At 41.9% G+C, this 14,584-nt stretch overlaps 1 protein-coding gene across 4 annotated transcripts in view; it reads left to right on the top strand.

The window, feature by feature from the left end:
• Positions 1-14,584, top strand: part of crebbpa (CREB binding protein a) — a 42,173-nt gene that overhangs the window by 24,108 nt on the left and 3,481 nt on the right. For 2 of the 4 annotated variants that reach the window (XM_052084815.1, XM_052084813.1), the window contains exons 11-30: positions 639-701; positions 856-977; positions 4,042-4,254; positions 5,490-5,807; positions 6,085-6,264; positions 6,388-6,553; positions 6,797-6,915; positions 7,995-8,234; positions 8,394-8,482; positions 8,992-9,072; positions 9,405-9,461; positions 9,803-9,880; positions 9,968-10,035; positions 10,225-10,375; positions 11,040-11,186; positions 11,287-11,400; positions 11,491-11,656; positions 12,802-12,969; positions 13,883-14,044; positions 14,167-14,448. In XM_052084815.1, the coding sequence (XP_051940775.1) occupies positions 639-701; positions 856-977; positions 4,042-4,254; positions 5,490-5,807; positions 6,085-6,264; positions 6,388-6,553; positions 6,797-6,915; positions 7,995-8,234; positions 8,394-8,482; positions 8,992-9,072; positions 9,405-9,461; positions 9,803-9,880; positions 9,968-10,035; positions 10,225-10,375; positions 11,040-11,186; positions 11,287-11,400; positions 11,491-11,656; positions 12,802-12,969; positions 13,883-14,044; positions 14,167-14,448 (2,984 nt within the window). The remainder of the gene's footprint in view (positions 1-638; positions 702-855; positions 978-4,041; positions 4,255-5,489; positions 5,808-6,084; positions 6,265-6,387; positions 6,554-6,796; positions 6,916-7,994; positions 8,235-8,393; positions 8,483-8,991; positions 9,073-9,404; positions 9,462-9,802; positions 9,881-9,967; positions 10,036-10,224; positions 10,376-11,039; positions 11,187-11,286; positions 11,401-11,490; positions 11,657-12,801; positions 12,970-13,882; positions 14,045-14,166; positions 14,449-14,584) is intronic. The other 2 variants (XM_052084814.1, XM_052084816.1) reach the window with 2 other exon arrangements.

Below are 14,584 nucleotides of genomic sequence, written 5' to 3'. Positions count from 1 at the left end.
ATTGTCAAAGTGGTTTCTCAACATTACCTGTCAGGTAATCGCTGAAAATGGGTGAAGAATGGGATCGACCGCCTATGTTGTTTGATGCCAATACTTAACAATATTTATAATTTCATCAGTACCAGCAGATGAAATAGCGCAGCTTGTGGCGAAGATGTACATGATTGGTATGTTCCGCATCAGGTACATTCAAGTTAATGGGAGTGAGCCCCAACCCGACACGTACTAATTTTTCTCTCAAAATTCTCACCCACATCCTCTTTTAATAGCTCCATGGCTGACATGCCATATTTTATAGTTGGGGTGGAAAAGGGCGATCCAGTCCAACATTATGTATGTGAGACCGTAAAACCTTACGGGTTTGCACCGTTCATGTTGCAGGGCATCCATAGATCGCTCCATGTGCCATCTTTCTTTCTTTTTTTTTGCCATAGACCAGGCCAAGTCTGGTTTGGATATATCGTGCAGTTTTTGATGGGCCTCACAGTAATATTAATACACTCTTTAGCCTGTGTTATGGTGTTTTGGTGATAGCTACTGTAAGTATTTTTTAGGTTGCTATTGGTGTAAAGTAAAATATTTGTTACTTGTATCGTTAGCGTTTTGAAAGAGTCTGACTTTTTGTTGTTGTTGTTTAGACGGACCTAATCCCCTCCCCAACATGCCAAATCAAATCATGAACCGGATGCAGGTTTCACAAGGTACGTCTTGTATTTTCAGCATGGACCTGATGTTGTAATTACATTTGATTTGGGTCAATTAAACTTGTCATTCAGAACAATGAAGTCGAGGCACTTGTTTTTACACTGCTTCAGGGTGCAAATTGCTGAGTATTGTTTTTTCCATATCCCACAGGAATCAACCAATTTAATCACATGGGTCTGCCTAACACTCAGATGTCCCAGACGACAATGGGGGCCCGTGCGGCCTCTCCAATGAACCATCCACAACAAATGAACATGAGCTCTGTTCCAGCGGTGAGGATGGCCGGGAAAATCGGCACACATTTGTGTTTGAAGGCACATGAGCCAGTAGTGACCTAAAGTTGTTCATAGTGATTTCATGCAAGTGTATTCAATGTGTTTTAATTGATGCAGCATTTTCAAATTGGGTGCACATGACGATTATTTAAACCAGGCGAGCTTTAAGATAACATTCTTTGTACTGTCTATTTATAAACCACCAAGATTCAAAGGAACAAACTCATTTTTGCGAGGTAATTTCAAGCACTGTACAATATATCACAGCAGCCTACAGTATTTCCACAATGTCTAAATTGCATGAAGGCGAATTTAACTGAACCCTGTGATTTCATTGTAACATGCAATTTTGAACAGTCCTCCCAACTTTTCACCCACTCTGACCAATAAAACGCGTGTGCAATATGGATTGCCATTCAGTTGTACCTATGTTTAAGAAAAAAAATCATATATATATTATATATATCAATACATGAACGAAGCGCAGAAGGGCATTGGTAGAGATACCAGAGGAGCCAAACATCAGCTCCTGGTTGACAGAACAGTCGCACAAGACTGCAGGTCCCGACGTACCAACCTGTGCACAGCTTGGATTGATTACAAGAAAGCCTATGACTCGATGCCACATACATGGATCACTGAATGCTTGGAGTTGTATAAGGTGAACAGGACCCTAAGAGCCTTCGTTGCGAACTCGATGAGGATGTGGAAAACCACACTTGAAGCCAATGGCACGCCACTTACCCAAGTGTCCATCAAATGTGGCATATACCAAGGTGATGCACTCTCCCCACTGCTGTTCTGCATAGGACTGAACCCCTACCGCCTCAGAAATGGAGCTACAATCAGTGACCTCCTCTACATGGATGACATAAAGCTCTATGCTAAGAGCGAAAGGGACATAGATTCCCTGAACCACACAACCAGGATCTACAGCAGCGACATCGGGATGTCATTCGGGCTTGAGAAAGGTAGTCGGATTGTGACTAAGAGAGGAAAGTTAGTCCGCACTGAAGGGGTCTCACTCCCTTAAGGAACAATAGCAGACATTGAGGACAGCTAAAAGTACCTTGGTATACCACAAGCCAATGGCAACCTCGAACTGGCAACAAGGAAAGCGGCTACGGCCAAATACCTCCAGCGAGTGAGGCAAGTCCTAAGAAGCCAGCTCAATGGCAAGAATAAGACCCGGGCAATAAACAGCTATGCCCTGCCGGTGATCAGATACCCTGCAGGAATAATAAGGTGGCCAAAGGAAGAGATTCAGACCACGGACGTTAAGACCCGAAAGCTCCTAACCATGCATGGAGGGTTCCATCCCAAATCCAGCACCCCGAGACTGTACGCAAGCTGAAAGGAAGGAGGCCGGGGACTAGTGAGTGTGAGAGCCACTGTCCAGGTTGAAACATCCAAGCTCCATGAATACATCAAGGAGAAGGCTCCAACGGATGACGTACTCAGAGAATGTCTCAGACAATGGGGAACAGAAGATGAGGCGCTGGATGAGGGACCATCATGGGAGGACAAGCCCCTACACGGGATGTACCACCGGACCATAACTGAAGTGGCTGATCTCAAGAAGTCCTATCAGTGGCTAGAGAGGGCTGGCCTGAAGGACAGCACAGAGGCACTCATCCTGGCTGCTCAGGAACAGGCATTGAGCACCAGAGCCATCGAGGCCCAGATATACCACACCAGACAAGACCCAAGGTGTAGGTTGTGCAAAGAGGCACCTGAGACGATCCAACACATAACTGCAGGGTGTAAGATGCTGGCAGGGAAAGCCTACATGGAACACCATAACCAGGTGGCTGGCATAGTCTACCGAAACATCTGTGCGGAGTATGGACTGGAAACCCCAAGGTCAAAATGGGAAACGCCTCCGAAGGTGGTGGAGAATGACAGAGCGAAGATCCTGTGGGACTTCCAGATCCAGACTGACAAGATGGTAATGGCGAACCAACCAGATATCGTGATCATAGATGAAGGGCAGAGGAAAGCCATTGTAGTGGATGTAGCGGTCCCAAGTGATGGAAACATCAGGAAGAAGGAACATGAGAAACTCGAGAAATACCAAGGGCTCAGAGAGGATCCGGAGAGACCCTGGAAGGTAAAGGTGACAGTCGTGCCTGTGGTGGTCGGAGCACTCGGGGCAGTGACCCCCAAACTAGATGAGTGGTTGCAACAGATCCCGGGAACAACATCGGACATCTCGGTCCAGAAATTTGCAGTGCTGGGAACAGCAAGGATACTGCGCAGAACCCTCAAGCTTCCTGGCCTCTGGTAGAGGACCCGAGCTGAATGAGGGACGGACACCACCCGAGGGGTGAGATGAGGATTTAAAAAAAAAAAAAAAAACATTATTATGAACACCTGATGTGCGAGAGGAAAAAATGACTGAAACGCAGATTCAGACTAAGCATGAAAAATTAATTTAGAAAACTTTACTTACATCTCTAATTAAAATGAAAAAGTAAACATTTATTTACCAGTGTTATCAACAGTTTTGCCACTTCAAAATGCCGTCTTTTTCATCTTTAATGTCAATCGCAAGCTTCAATAGTAAAAAGTATGCCTTTTAGACTGCTACAATCTTCTATAGTATATCTAATTAATAAAACTAACAGGTCAAACATGAATCGTTCATCTTCTCAATTAGCTTTTTAGTGAACTTTGACGACTCTGTTCTCATATGGACAGAAGTTAAGTCATGGTAGTGTGGTTGTGGTGGATGTTATCATAATCGTTATTACTGTAATTAGTCTGGGTGTTTTTGATGGATTTACATTTTTTTACAGATGGTCTTTTGTATTTTATTTTTTTAAATACCCCCTCTAACATCCTACCAGTGATGTTTTGGAATAGCTGCTGCATTTTAATTAATGATTAAAATAGACTACATTCCTGGTGGAACCAGTAATGGACACAAGCATGCATAATGTTTAATGCATATTCTATTTCTTGTTATTCAACTACTATTTTTGTAATGAAACTGATCTTAAGTTGCGAAAGAAAAAATACTTTTGATGTCTTAATGGTGTTGTCTGCTTTTGTTGTCCAGGTGGGAATGTCACCCTCCCGGATGCCTCAAGCCCCGGGTATGATAGCAAGTCACAACAGTGGCAACATGGTGGGCCAGACAGCCAGCCAGGGACAGTTTATGGCTCAGACTCAGTTCCCTCCAGGATCTACTGCTGTCTCTGCTACAGGGGCAATGAATGTCACATTGGCAGCTGGGATGAGTCAGTCACCAGCACAAGCTGCTGTTACTCAGGTGAGACTTAAATGAGTGATGTGCACAAGCGTTTTAGCCGTTTGACATTGAATACAATGTTCATTATTTTTCACACAACATACCCAGCATTGACGCAATTGATAAAACATTGACACTAAATATTTAGAGCCACTGAACATTTTCCTCCCCTGCAGGTTATAAGCTGATAGTAGGATTTTTGAAAATTGCAGTCTACCCACATTGCAATGCCGTTTTGCTTTGGAATAATCAGTACCCAAAGCAAACTGGCATTGCAGTGTAGTAGAATGCAATTTTTCAAATCGCAAAGCCAGCGGTTTTTTTTGGGGGGGGGCTTGGGGGGGTTGTGGACAAAAAAAATGTCCATAACCACGCCATGAGATAAAGCTCACTGTGTCACCACCTCCCTTTTCACCTCCCCCTTTCTCATTGTCTCTTTTATTTCTTTCTCGCTCACTCTCTCTTCTTCTCCCTCTCTCCCCTCAGTAAGATTTGAAACTTGAGTCCCTAGCTGCTTACGTTCTTCTTTTTAGTTTAAAATGTTTTACCTTAACTAGAATCCCATATTACATTGTGGCCAAAGATAGAATCCTGGTCACTTATTGCACCATTTGCTGGTGTAAATAATAAATCCGTTTTGTAGCTGATGCCTGATAGATACACCACACAATGGGATTTTAGGTGTCAGTCTCAGCTCTAATTTTAACATATACAAGTTACACCTTATTATATGTGTCAGGACCAGCCAAACCAGGACAAAATGTGTGATTCAATCGTATTTCTAAAATCATTCAGCCTTTCCGCAAAGTATCATTGTTCATGTATTTCTGCACTGTTCATATTGTGAGATTGTGGCAGTAATTGCCTTGCCTTCAGTCCTCTCTTGATATTGTTCAAGCGTGATACATTATAAAGTGTAGATTTTCGCTTTTGAGGCCTGAATTTTGTAATTTTTACTGTCCCAGGATTTGTGTTCAAGAGGAACATTACAGTTGGTTTTTGAATCCTTGCATCTATTTTATATTTGGCCATTAGTATTTGCTGTTTAACCAATCATAATACACATTAATTCATTGATTAAATTTGATTTGTTCCCATTCTAAGGTGTTCGCTAAGCCAAAAGCTGCTGCTGGTGTGTGGTGTGGTGATTTGTGTGTCTGATCTGCTAACTTGGTTTGTTTGCTTATCGTGTGTGCTTGTCCACCTTCCGTTTGTGTGTTTGTGTTGGTATGTGTGTGTGTGTGTGTCTTCTCCAGCAGCAACAGCAGCAGAGCGCTAACCTTCCCATGAATGCACTTGCACCCTCGCTGGGCCCTCAGCTAGCCTCTTCCCAAACCCCCTTGCACTCAACTCCTCCACCTGCGATCTCCTCCGCCTCCACGGCCGGGGCGGGTACTAACCTGCCCCTTCCCCAGTCCTCCAGCCGTAGTGCTACTCCTACCTTGTCTGGCCTTGCGTCTGTCCAAGGTGCCACCCCACCCTGCCCAACTCAGCCCCAAACACAAGTGGAGATCCCCTCATCAGTACAGACGCAGCCCCTGTCTCAGCCCTTGCCTCAGCCCCCTACCACACCGGTGAGCCTGAGCTCCTACGCATGCCCTCCATTCTGACCCCTGCAAACTCGCTGCCATGTGCCAACCCATCCCGTCATTCTGAACCTTGCTGTCTGATAATTGCATTTCACCAGTGCTGTAGCATCCATGACCCCTGGATTGTTGCATTTTTAGGGGAACCGTGAAATTCACATCCGAGGCATTTATCTGTGCTGTACATTCAGCTACGCATGCAACTACTACATTGATCCCCTGTAAGCGTCAGTCATAGCTTTACTTTTCTTTATTTTCCTTATAGCTGACTCAGCCAGGGCCTAGTCTGGATAACCGGGTGCCCACGCCGGCCTCAGCTGCTAGTGCTGACCTGCACTCACAGCATGTCACAGCTGACCTACCTGTTAAGGAGGTCAAAACAGACACACATCATGACAAACTCGAGTTTGAGGCCGCTGGCGGCAAAACTGAACCCAAAATGGAGGTGGGTTTAAGCTATATTTTCCCCACATACCAGGCATTTAGAGATGATTATTTTACCTCCGAGTATTTTACCTTGAATAGAACGCAAAAAGAATGGGTTTTGTGACTTTTTTGTCCTATGTAGACTGATGAAGACTCAAGTTCCTCTTTGGTGAAGAAGGAGGAGCCAGAGGAAAAGCAGGAGCATATGGAGGTTGGGGAGAAAAAGATGGAACTGAAGACAGAACCCAAAGAAGAGGAAGTGGAAGGAACCAACAGAACATCCTCCTCTTCGCCCTCTCGTAAGAAAGGTCAGTCGGCGAAACCAAGCCACGACTTGTATGAGGATAGTGTCATTTCAGAGCAAAAACAAAACCAAACCAAAACAGAATTGCAAATTGACCATGACATTCAACATTTTGTGTAAATCCAGTGCCAGTAAACATACCTGCCACCTGTGCATCAGTATATTGTCCCACTTATTTGTTTTTATGTTTTCTTGCGTTTCAAAGTAACTCTACTAATACTTTTCTTTTAAATTTCTTAATTTGTAGTCTTTAAGCCTGAGGAGTTGCGCCAGGCTCTGATGCCAACTTTGGAATCCCTCTACAGACAGGATTCAGAGTCATTGCCCTTCAGACAGCCAGTAGACCCAATGCTTCTGTGTATTCCAGTAGGTAACGCATGAAAACATGCTTCACACAATAAACATGCACTTTTCAAAATGCGTGCTCGCTGTCATGAAGTGTTTTAGGAATGGGCACAATTAAGGAATTAATCAGTTTAATCATGAACAATGTTTTCCATAATGTGGAATGTCATCATTCTACAATTTGTTTCAACAAAATTATGTTGCACAGCCACTACTTACTGAAGCAGTGGCGGCATTGTGGATTTCTCCTCAACACAGCCCTACAGATACCCAATAAATATGGCAAACAAGTACATGTTTGCCATACCTTAATATTGGCCGACATGGTGCACTCAAACCGGCTCTGCATTTACTAAAAAGTTATCAACACATAAGACACATTGCACATAACAAAAAATGCCAACTGTACAATAGGAAATAAAGTAGACGAGTATAAAGAGCTTAAAGTATGCCAAGCAAAAATACTAGTAGTATTTGAAGTAATATGCATAACAAAAATTTGGTTCGGGTAGTTTCATGATTTGCAATTATTGGGAATCATTAAAAGAATATTTTACAAACAAAATACAACCATCCAAAGAAAAGTTACCATTCATATTACAAAATATAAGTACCTGTACATACAAGCACTCAGAGTAAACACAAGTAAGAAGCACTATGCACTTTAATAAAATGTGATTTTATTATTGGCTGTGATTTGGATTGGTCATGTATAGCAGAGGGAAATTTGAATGTATTTGAATCTTGCCACGCTACTTCAGCACGGTTGACAAATCAAAACGGATCCTTTTTTCAAATGATTTGAAAACGGTAATGCGATGTAAAGTGGTCAGAGGTCACATATTAAGAGAATAAATATTTGTAGGTCTGTATGTGGCCAGATATTGCCTCATCTGATTGCATAAATGAAAGAAGACAGATGAAATTTATATTCTTTCTCATTTATCTGATGAGGTGCCGCTGCCGCTTGTAATTCTCACAGGCACTCATCAGTTTTTGAAATCGGAAAATGTTGTCAGTAACATACGTGTAATCTTACTGTTCTTTCATGTCAGTAAAAGTATCACTGTGACCAAATACTTGTCGTTTTCACTCTGTAGGACTACTTTGACATAGTTAAGAACCCAATAGATCTATCTACAATAAAACGCAAGCTGGACACAGGCCAGTACCAGGATCCATGGCAATACGTTGATGATGTCTGGCTGATGTTCAACAACGCGTGGCTATACAACCGCAAGACATCACGTGTGTACAAGTGTTGCTCCAAGCTGGCCGAGGTTTTCGAGGCCGAGATCGACCCAGTCATGCAAAGCCTGGGCTACTGCTGTGGGAGGAAGGTATGGAGTAGAAAGAAAGCGATATTTTATTCTGACGCATACTATAAATGAGACACATTTGGATGTCAAAGGTTAACATATGTTAGTTGCATTAAATCAGACTTGGATTTTCCTTTTGAGAAGTTTTGACCGTCCTTTTTTTCCCACGTTTTTTTGCAGTTTGAGTTTTCACCCCAAACCCTCTGTTGTTATGGGAAACAGCTCTGCACCATCCCCACTGGAGGCACATACTACAGTTACCAGAACAGGTACTCATCAGACCATTTCTGTCATGCGACAAACTAAAAATACAATAATTTTAATCACACCTCAAAACCCCTGCCGTCTGTGACCCCGTCATTTTTCAAACAAGACAACCAGAGTGATCAGAGCATCCCAAAATGTTCGATACATTTGTAAGCAGTCCACATTACACAACTGGGAACAACTCCCAGAATGCTGTACATCCAGTGGCAAATAATTGCAAAAAATAATTGCATTCCCTTTAATTTATCCAGCTCATTCAGTCTGGTTATTTGAACCATGTTCTACTGCACCCCCTGCAGTATCAACCCAGTAATGACATTGACATTTTCGACTGTAACTACAATTTGATCAGAGAGCAGCATTCCAGAAACCCTTTTTCTCACATCACACAATTTTACCTGACCATAAGTAATTATGGATTTAGTCTTAAATTATGTTGGGTTAGTTTAGGAACTCGCGGCGCTAACATTTCAGTTATAATTTAAGCAATGTGAAATGTTCACTCTTCCAGGTACCATTTTTGTGAGAAGTGCTTCAATGAGATTCAGGGAGAAAGTGTGACATTAGGAGATGATCCTACACAGCCACAGACGTAAGTAAACAGATTAATAACAAATGTACAGGTGATGGCCCACTCATATATTTTATGAAAGCTCATGTAACTCACAGACCAATGTATTACTTGTGGTGTTGGAATTATGTCCTTGATATTGACGTGGTCATATAATACATTAATTTCCTGCCTGTAGTTATGATACTAACTTGAACTTCAATAGTACTCTAAAGTTTTTAGGGCAGCCTGGGTCTAGGAGACAAGAATGATGGATGAAGAGCATTGTTTCACTGTCACTGAGACAATTTATGTATATTCTTTATTTTCTCACCTCTGTTCTTCTTTCCCATTTTCTATATATTCCCCGTCAGGATGATATCAAAAGACCAGTTTGAAAAGAAGAAGAATGATGTGCTGGAACCTGAGCCGTAAGTCAACACACACCTAAACACATTTTTTGGGGAACACCTTTTTATGCTTGTATTGCTACTTTATTTTCACTTTCTTTAACTTAATTACCTCAACTCTGTAGCAATATACAGTACTATGATAAGGACGCTCAAAACATCTTCCTGCCCAATGAAACAATAAGAGGCTTATTGTTTCATAGGTCTTATGAGCAAGCTGGTAATTGTTTTCTTGCAAGTACACGTATCTAATGAGTGATATTTGTTACAGTCGTTACCTTAGCAGTTATCAACATTTGCAAGCCATGCTATCAGGATGTTGATCTCATTATACATCTACCGTATGTTTGCTTCTCTTCTAGGTTTGTTGAATGTAAAGATTGTGGACGGAAGATGCACCAGATCTGTGTCTTGCACTATGAGGTTATTTGGCCATCTGGGTGAGAACTCAAACCTTTCCAAAATTGACATTCTAAACATTTCTTCTTCAATGCATGAGTATTGTATCTCACCCTCGCGATTGACAGATTCATCTGTGACAACTGCTTGAAGAAGAGTGGAAAAACACGGAAGGACAACAAGTTCTCAGCAAAAAGTTGGTACCATTTTATCACAATCACCTGCCACGATGCATTGTTTTTTTTATTGCGGCATGATGTGAACCACTTTCATCAGTATCATATCTTTGTTTGTGTGAGTGAGTTGTGTGCACAATCCTTTCAATGGATTGTGAAAATGTTCCATTCAAAATCTCAAAATATTTTCCTTGTGCATTATACTGTAGGGCTACAGTCAACACGATTGGGAATGTATATAGAGGATCGTGTGAATAAATTTTTAAAGAGACAGAACCACCCGGAAGCTGGAGAGGTGTTTGTGCGGGTGGTTGCAAGCTCTGACAAAACGGTGGAGGTTAAACAAGGCATGAAAGCAAGGTGAGAGCATGACCGTCGGGTGCATTTTGTTCAATATGGGGCAAAAATCCCACTATAGGAAATAATTACTTCACATCAAATCATGTGTGCCCAATTATTAGCACCCATAATGTCATTAATAGAACCCCTTTCCCCCCCAAAAAAATAATACATGCTGATGAATTGCTGTCTTAATTGGAGTATAAACGTTTTATATGAAGTAAAAATAGACAGGGACTCGAGTTACTATATTCGCAAAATGTTTTCCTGTCAATAAGACGTTGGCTTGCAATTTTGGAAGGAGCAGAATAACAGGCATGCATTTTTACATGTTTTCCTTGTCTTCTTTTATACTCAACAGAACTGTATTTTTAAAACCTTTCATAAATGCAATAATTGCCACATAACTGCTTTAAATTAATTAGTGCTTGCTAAAATGTATACATCAAATTAAAAACATTACTATTATATTGCAGTCTTTTAACCTAAGGCAACTTCATGCCAACACAAATCATCAACATTTGAAATTTAATTATGCTTTAAAGGTATTTGTGGGTGGGTTAGGTCCATTATTACACACGATAGAACTAAATATTGAAAATAAACATACTCAACAGGATGCATATTTCCCACTTTTACTTTCATCACACTTAATCAAATAATTGTTTTCCCCTGACAATTTTAGGTTTGTGGATACAGGTGAGATGCCGGAGACCTTTCCTTACAGAACCAAAGCACTTTTCGCCTTTGAAGAGATTGACGGCGTCGATGTGTGCTTCTTTGGCATGCATGTTCAGGAGTATGGCTCTGAATGCCCAATCCCCAACACTAGGTCCGTGCATGTAATTATTCAGCATACCCGTCTGCAGTGGCAGGGGGACTGCTTTGGGTGGGTTAAATGATTTAAATCTCCCAATTCCCTATTTTCACAGACGAGTCTACATATCATACCTTGACAGTATTCACTTCTTCAAACCTCGAGTTTTAAGAACAGCAGTGTACCACGAGATCCTTATCGGCTATCTAGAATATGCCAAGAAACTCGGGTAATTGTTACACATACATATATTGCATATATTTTGTTGACTTCACAAGCAGTTCTTGGGTCTAACCTTTCGGTGTGTGCTTATGTGAAGCTATGCTCAAGGCCACATTTGGGCGTGCCCACCAAGTGAAGGGGATGACTACATCTTCCACTGTCATCCCCCCGAGCAGAAGATCCCCAAACCTAAGAGGCTTCAGGACTGGTATCGGAAGATGCTGGACAAGGCTTTCGGAGAAAGAATCTTGCACGACTACAAGGTAAAGCGTCATGACGACTACAGCCACCAATAACACAGTAAAATGACTGAAGGGTTAACAACATATGAAAATTATACTGTATGTACTACAGAGTTAAGCTCAGATAACCTAAAACAATGAGTTAAGTAGTCATAAAAGACGAATGTTAGGCATCAAACAAAGGAGTCATGATCAGTTAAATGCCAGACTAAAATGGTGGGTCTTCAGCCTCCTTTTAAAAACTTCAATGCTCTCTGCGGCCCCGATTCTCTTCGACATGCTATTCCACCGTCGAGGGCTGCAGACCTGGAATGACGCCTCCCAGTGGGTCTTAGAATACACTCTGTGTATTTCTAAAAGGCCAGTACTGGAGGACCGAAGGGCCTACAAAGGTTGATATGGTAAAGAAGAATTTCTACATAGGGTGACCCAAACCGGGAAGTGTTTTACAAATTAATAAGAGACTCTTTTAATTAATCCTAAAACACAGGGCGAGCCAATGCAGGGCCTCCAAAACGGGTGCTGTCTTTCTGGTCCTAGTTACCTGCTGAATTCTGTGGAAGTTGTAAGTTACGAAGAGTTGGTTGAGGAATACCAGAAAGCAGAGCATTACCATAATCAATGCGACGAGAGATAAAAGTATGGATTAGCACCTGTGTTCTCTCAAAAGGGAAGTGGCTGGACTCTGCTGCCCGAAGTTGGTGCCAAAGCAGTCTGTTAATTGGTCCAAGGAAATAATGTTGAAGTGACAGAGTCAAGTTTTGTATGTTGGGGAGGGGCAAAGTTGTGTTTGGGTTGTTAGTGTAACTTGAGACGCTTCACCACATGTGCATGTACTGTATATGCACCCTGAGGTGTATTGTTTTTTTTCCCCCCCACATTAAATCATCTGTAAGCCATTTATTTTGAAGGGTATTCTTGTAAAGATGAGTTTAAAGTATTACACTGTTTTGGGGTCAAAACCTGCGGTATTGTCAGTTTAAGATATTATTGGCAATTCTAAATAAGTAGTGGGGCCTCAATTACTTTAGCTTAGTTTTTAGACTATTTGCTGCATGGCGAGGTTCCTATACCTTGCGAATACAAATGCTTCACACTACCTCAAACATTTGCGTTTTTCCTTTGAATACATCATACTCTGCTCATGCTTTTTGTCCCCCATTCAGGATATTTTCAAACAGGCAACTGAGGATCGTCTAACCAGCGCCAAGGAGCTGCCATACTTTGAAGGAGACTTCTGGCCCAATGTTCTGGAAGAAAGTATCAAGGAGCTTGAGCAGGAAGAGGAGGAGAGAAAGAAGGAGGAGAACACAGCTGCCTCTGAAACCCCAGAGGTAGGGCAACAGTCGTAAACTTGTTTTGTTCTCCAAGTGAGGCATATGCACAAAACATGACGTCATGTGGCGCAGTGTTTACAGAGGTAAATGTGGTTCAGCATGTAAGATAAGATAAGATAACCTTTATTTGTCCCACACTGGGGAAATTTGCAGTCTACAGCAGCAAAATGGGGCGGGGAGGGGGGGGATTAAAAAAAACTGTGTGCACTTGCATGCACAAAATAAACAAATGTAGGGGCTTATCCTTGACAAAACTAAACATTGAGTGATAGAGGAAAACCTATTTAATTTTGAGTCGTGTGTCATTTATAATCCAGCCGGTACATGTACATTTTCATACTTCACTATCAAGGAGCAAGACCTTCCTCGATTTAAAATAGCTCATGGGAAAAAGAATGGAAAGACTGATCCATCAGTTCAGCCATTCACGGTGACTGACATTTTATGCAGCATTGCCACCTGCTGTCGACAGAAATTGATGTCAACGTGCCGACGGGTTCACTTTGCAAACAAATGTTACGGCTCACCTGTTTCCTGGGTTTGGTGATGTTCACAAGATGAGTCGATGTCCACTTTGATGTCTATTTCAGTTGACAGTAGGAGGTGGCGACACACACGTACCAGTAGAATAAATCAGTGGATTAACAAATGGATTAGATTAGTGTTTTGAATTCATAATCTACAAAAGTTATATTAATCACAATACTGTTCAAACTATTTTTTGGTTTCGAACAAGAATTTTCATATCGGTGCATCCCCATTTATGAATATCCCGAGTCCTCTCTTGTTGACTATTATTACAAAATACTTAATAATGGATGGATGGATGGATGGATAATAATTGAATCTGGTAATGGCATGTCTTCTTGAGGTAACAGATGTTAATGCTCTTACTGTACATTCCTCTCAGGGTACCCCAAGTGACAGCAAAAATGCTAAGAAGAAAAACAACAAGAAGACAAATAAAAACAAAAGCAGCGTGAGTCGAGCTAACAAGAAGAAGCCTGGAATGCCGAATGTAGCGAACGATTTGTCCCAGAAGCTTTATGCCACCATGGAGAAGCACAAAGAGGTGAGACTCATGGAATGCGAACGTACAAAACTGCTTTTGACCAAGACCAGACCTGCACTTGTGGACCTGGTATGTGTGTGTGATGCATTTTAACATGAAAATTGTTTCTTTGACTGCTGTAGGTATTCTTTGTAATACACCTCCACTCTGGCCCCATGGTCAACACTTTGCCTCCCATTATCGACCCTGACCCCTTGCTCTCTTGTGACCTGATGGATGGCCGTGATGCTTTCCTGACTTTGGCCAGGGACAAACATTGGGAGTTCAGCTCTCTCAGGAGGTGCAAGTGGAGCACGATGTGTATGCTCGTTGAACTGCACAACCAGGGACAGGACCGCTTTGTGTACACTTGCAATGAGTGCAAGCATCACGTCGAGACACGGTGGCACTGCACAGTGTGCGAGGTCTGTTAACCTTGTGAAAAATGCCTCTTTTTCATTCAGATTTTCTTTTCCTTGTTGTTGTTTTAATGAAAAGTGGATGTCACTTGTAGTTTAAAAATAACTTGGCGTTTATAATGCTTGGAGTGGACTCATGTTA

Source organism: Hippocampus zosterae, chromosome 13, assembly GCF_025434085.1.
Source record: "Hippocampus zosterae strain Florida chromosome 13, ASM2543408v3, whole genome shotgun sequence".
In the NCBI taxonomy this organism is placed as follows: domain Eukaryota; kingdom Metazoa; phylum Chordata; class Actinopteri; order Syngnathiformes; family Syngnathidae; genus Hippocampus; species Hippocampus zosterae.
The sequence above is the reverse complement of the archived record's forward strand: the minus strand, read 5'-3'. Positions and strand labels throughout refer to the sequence as shown.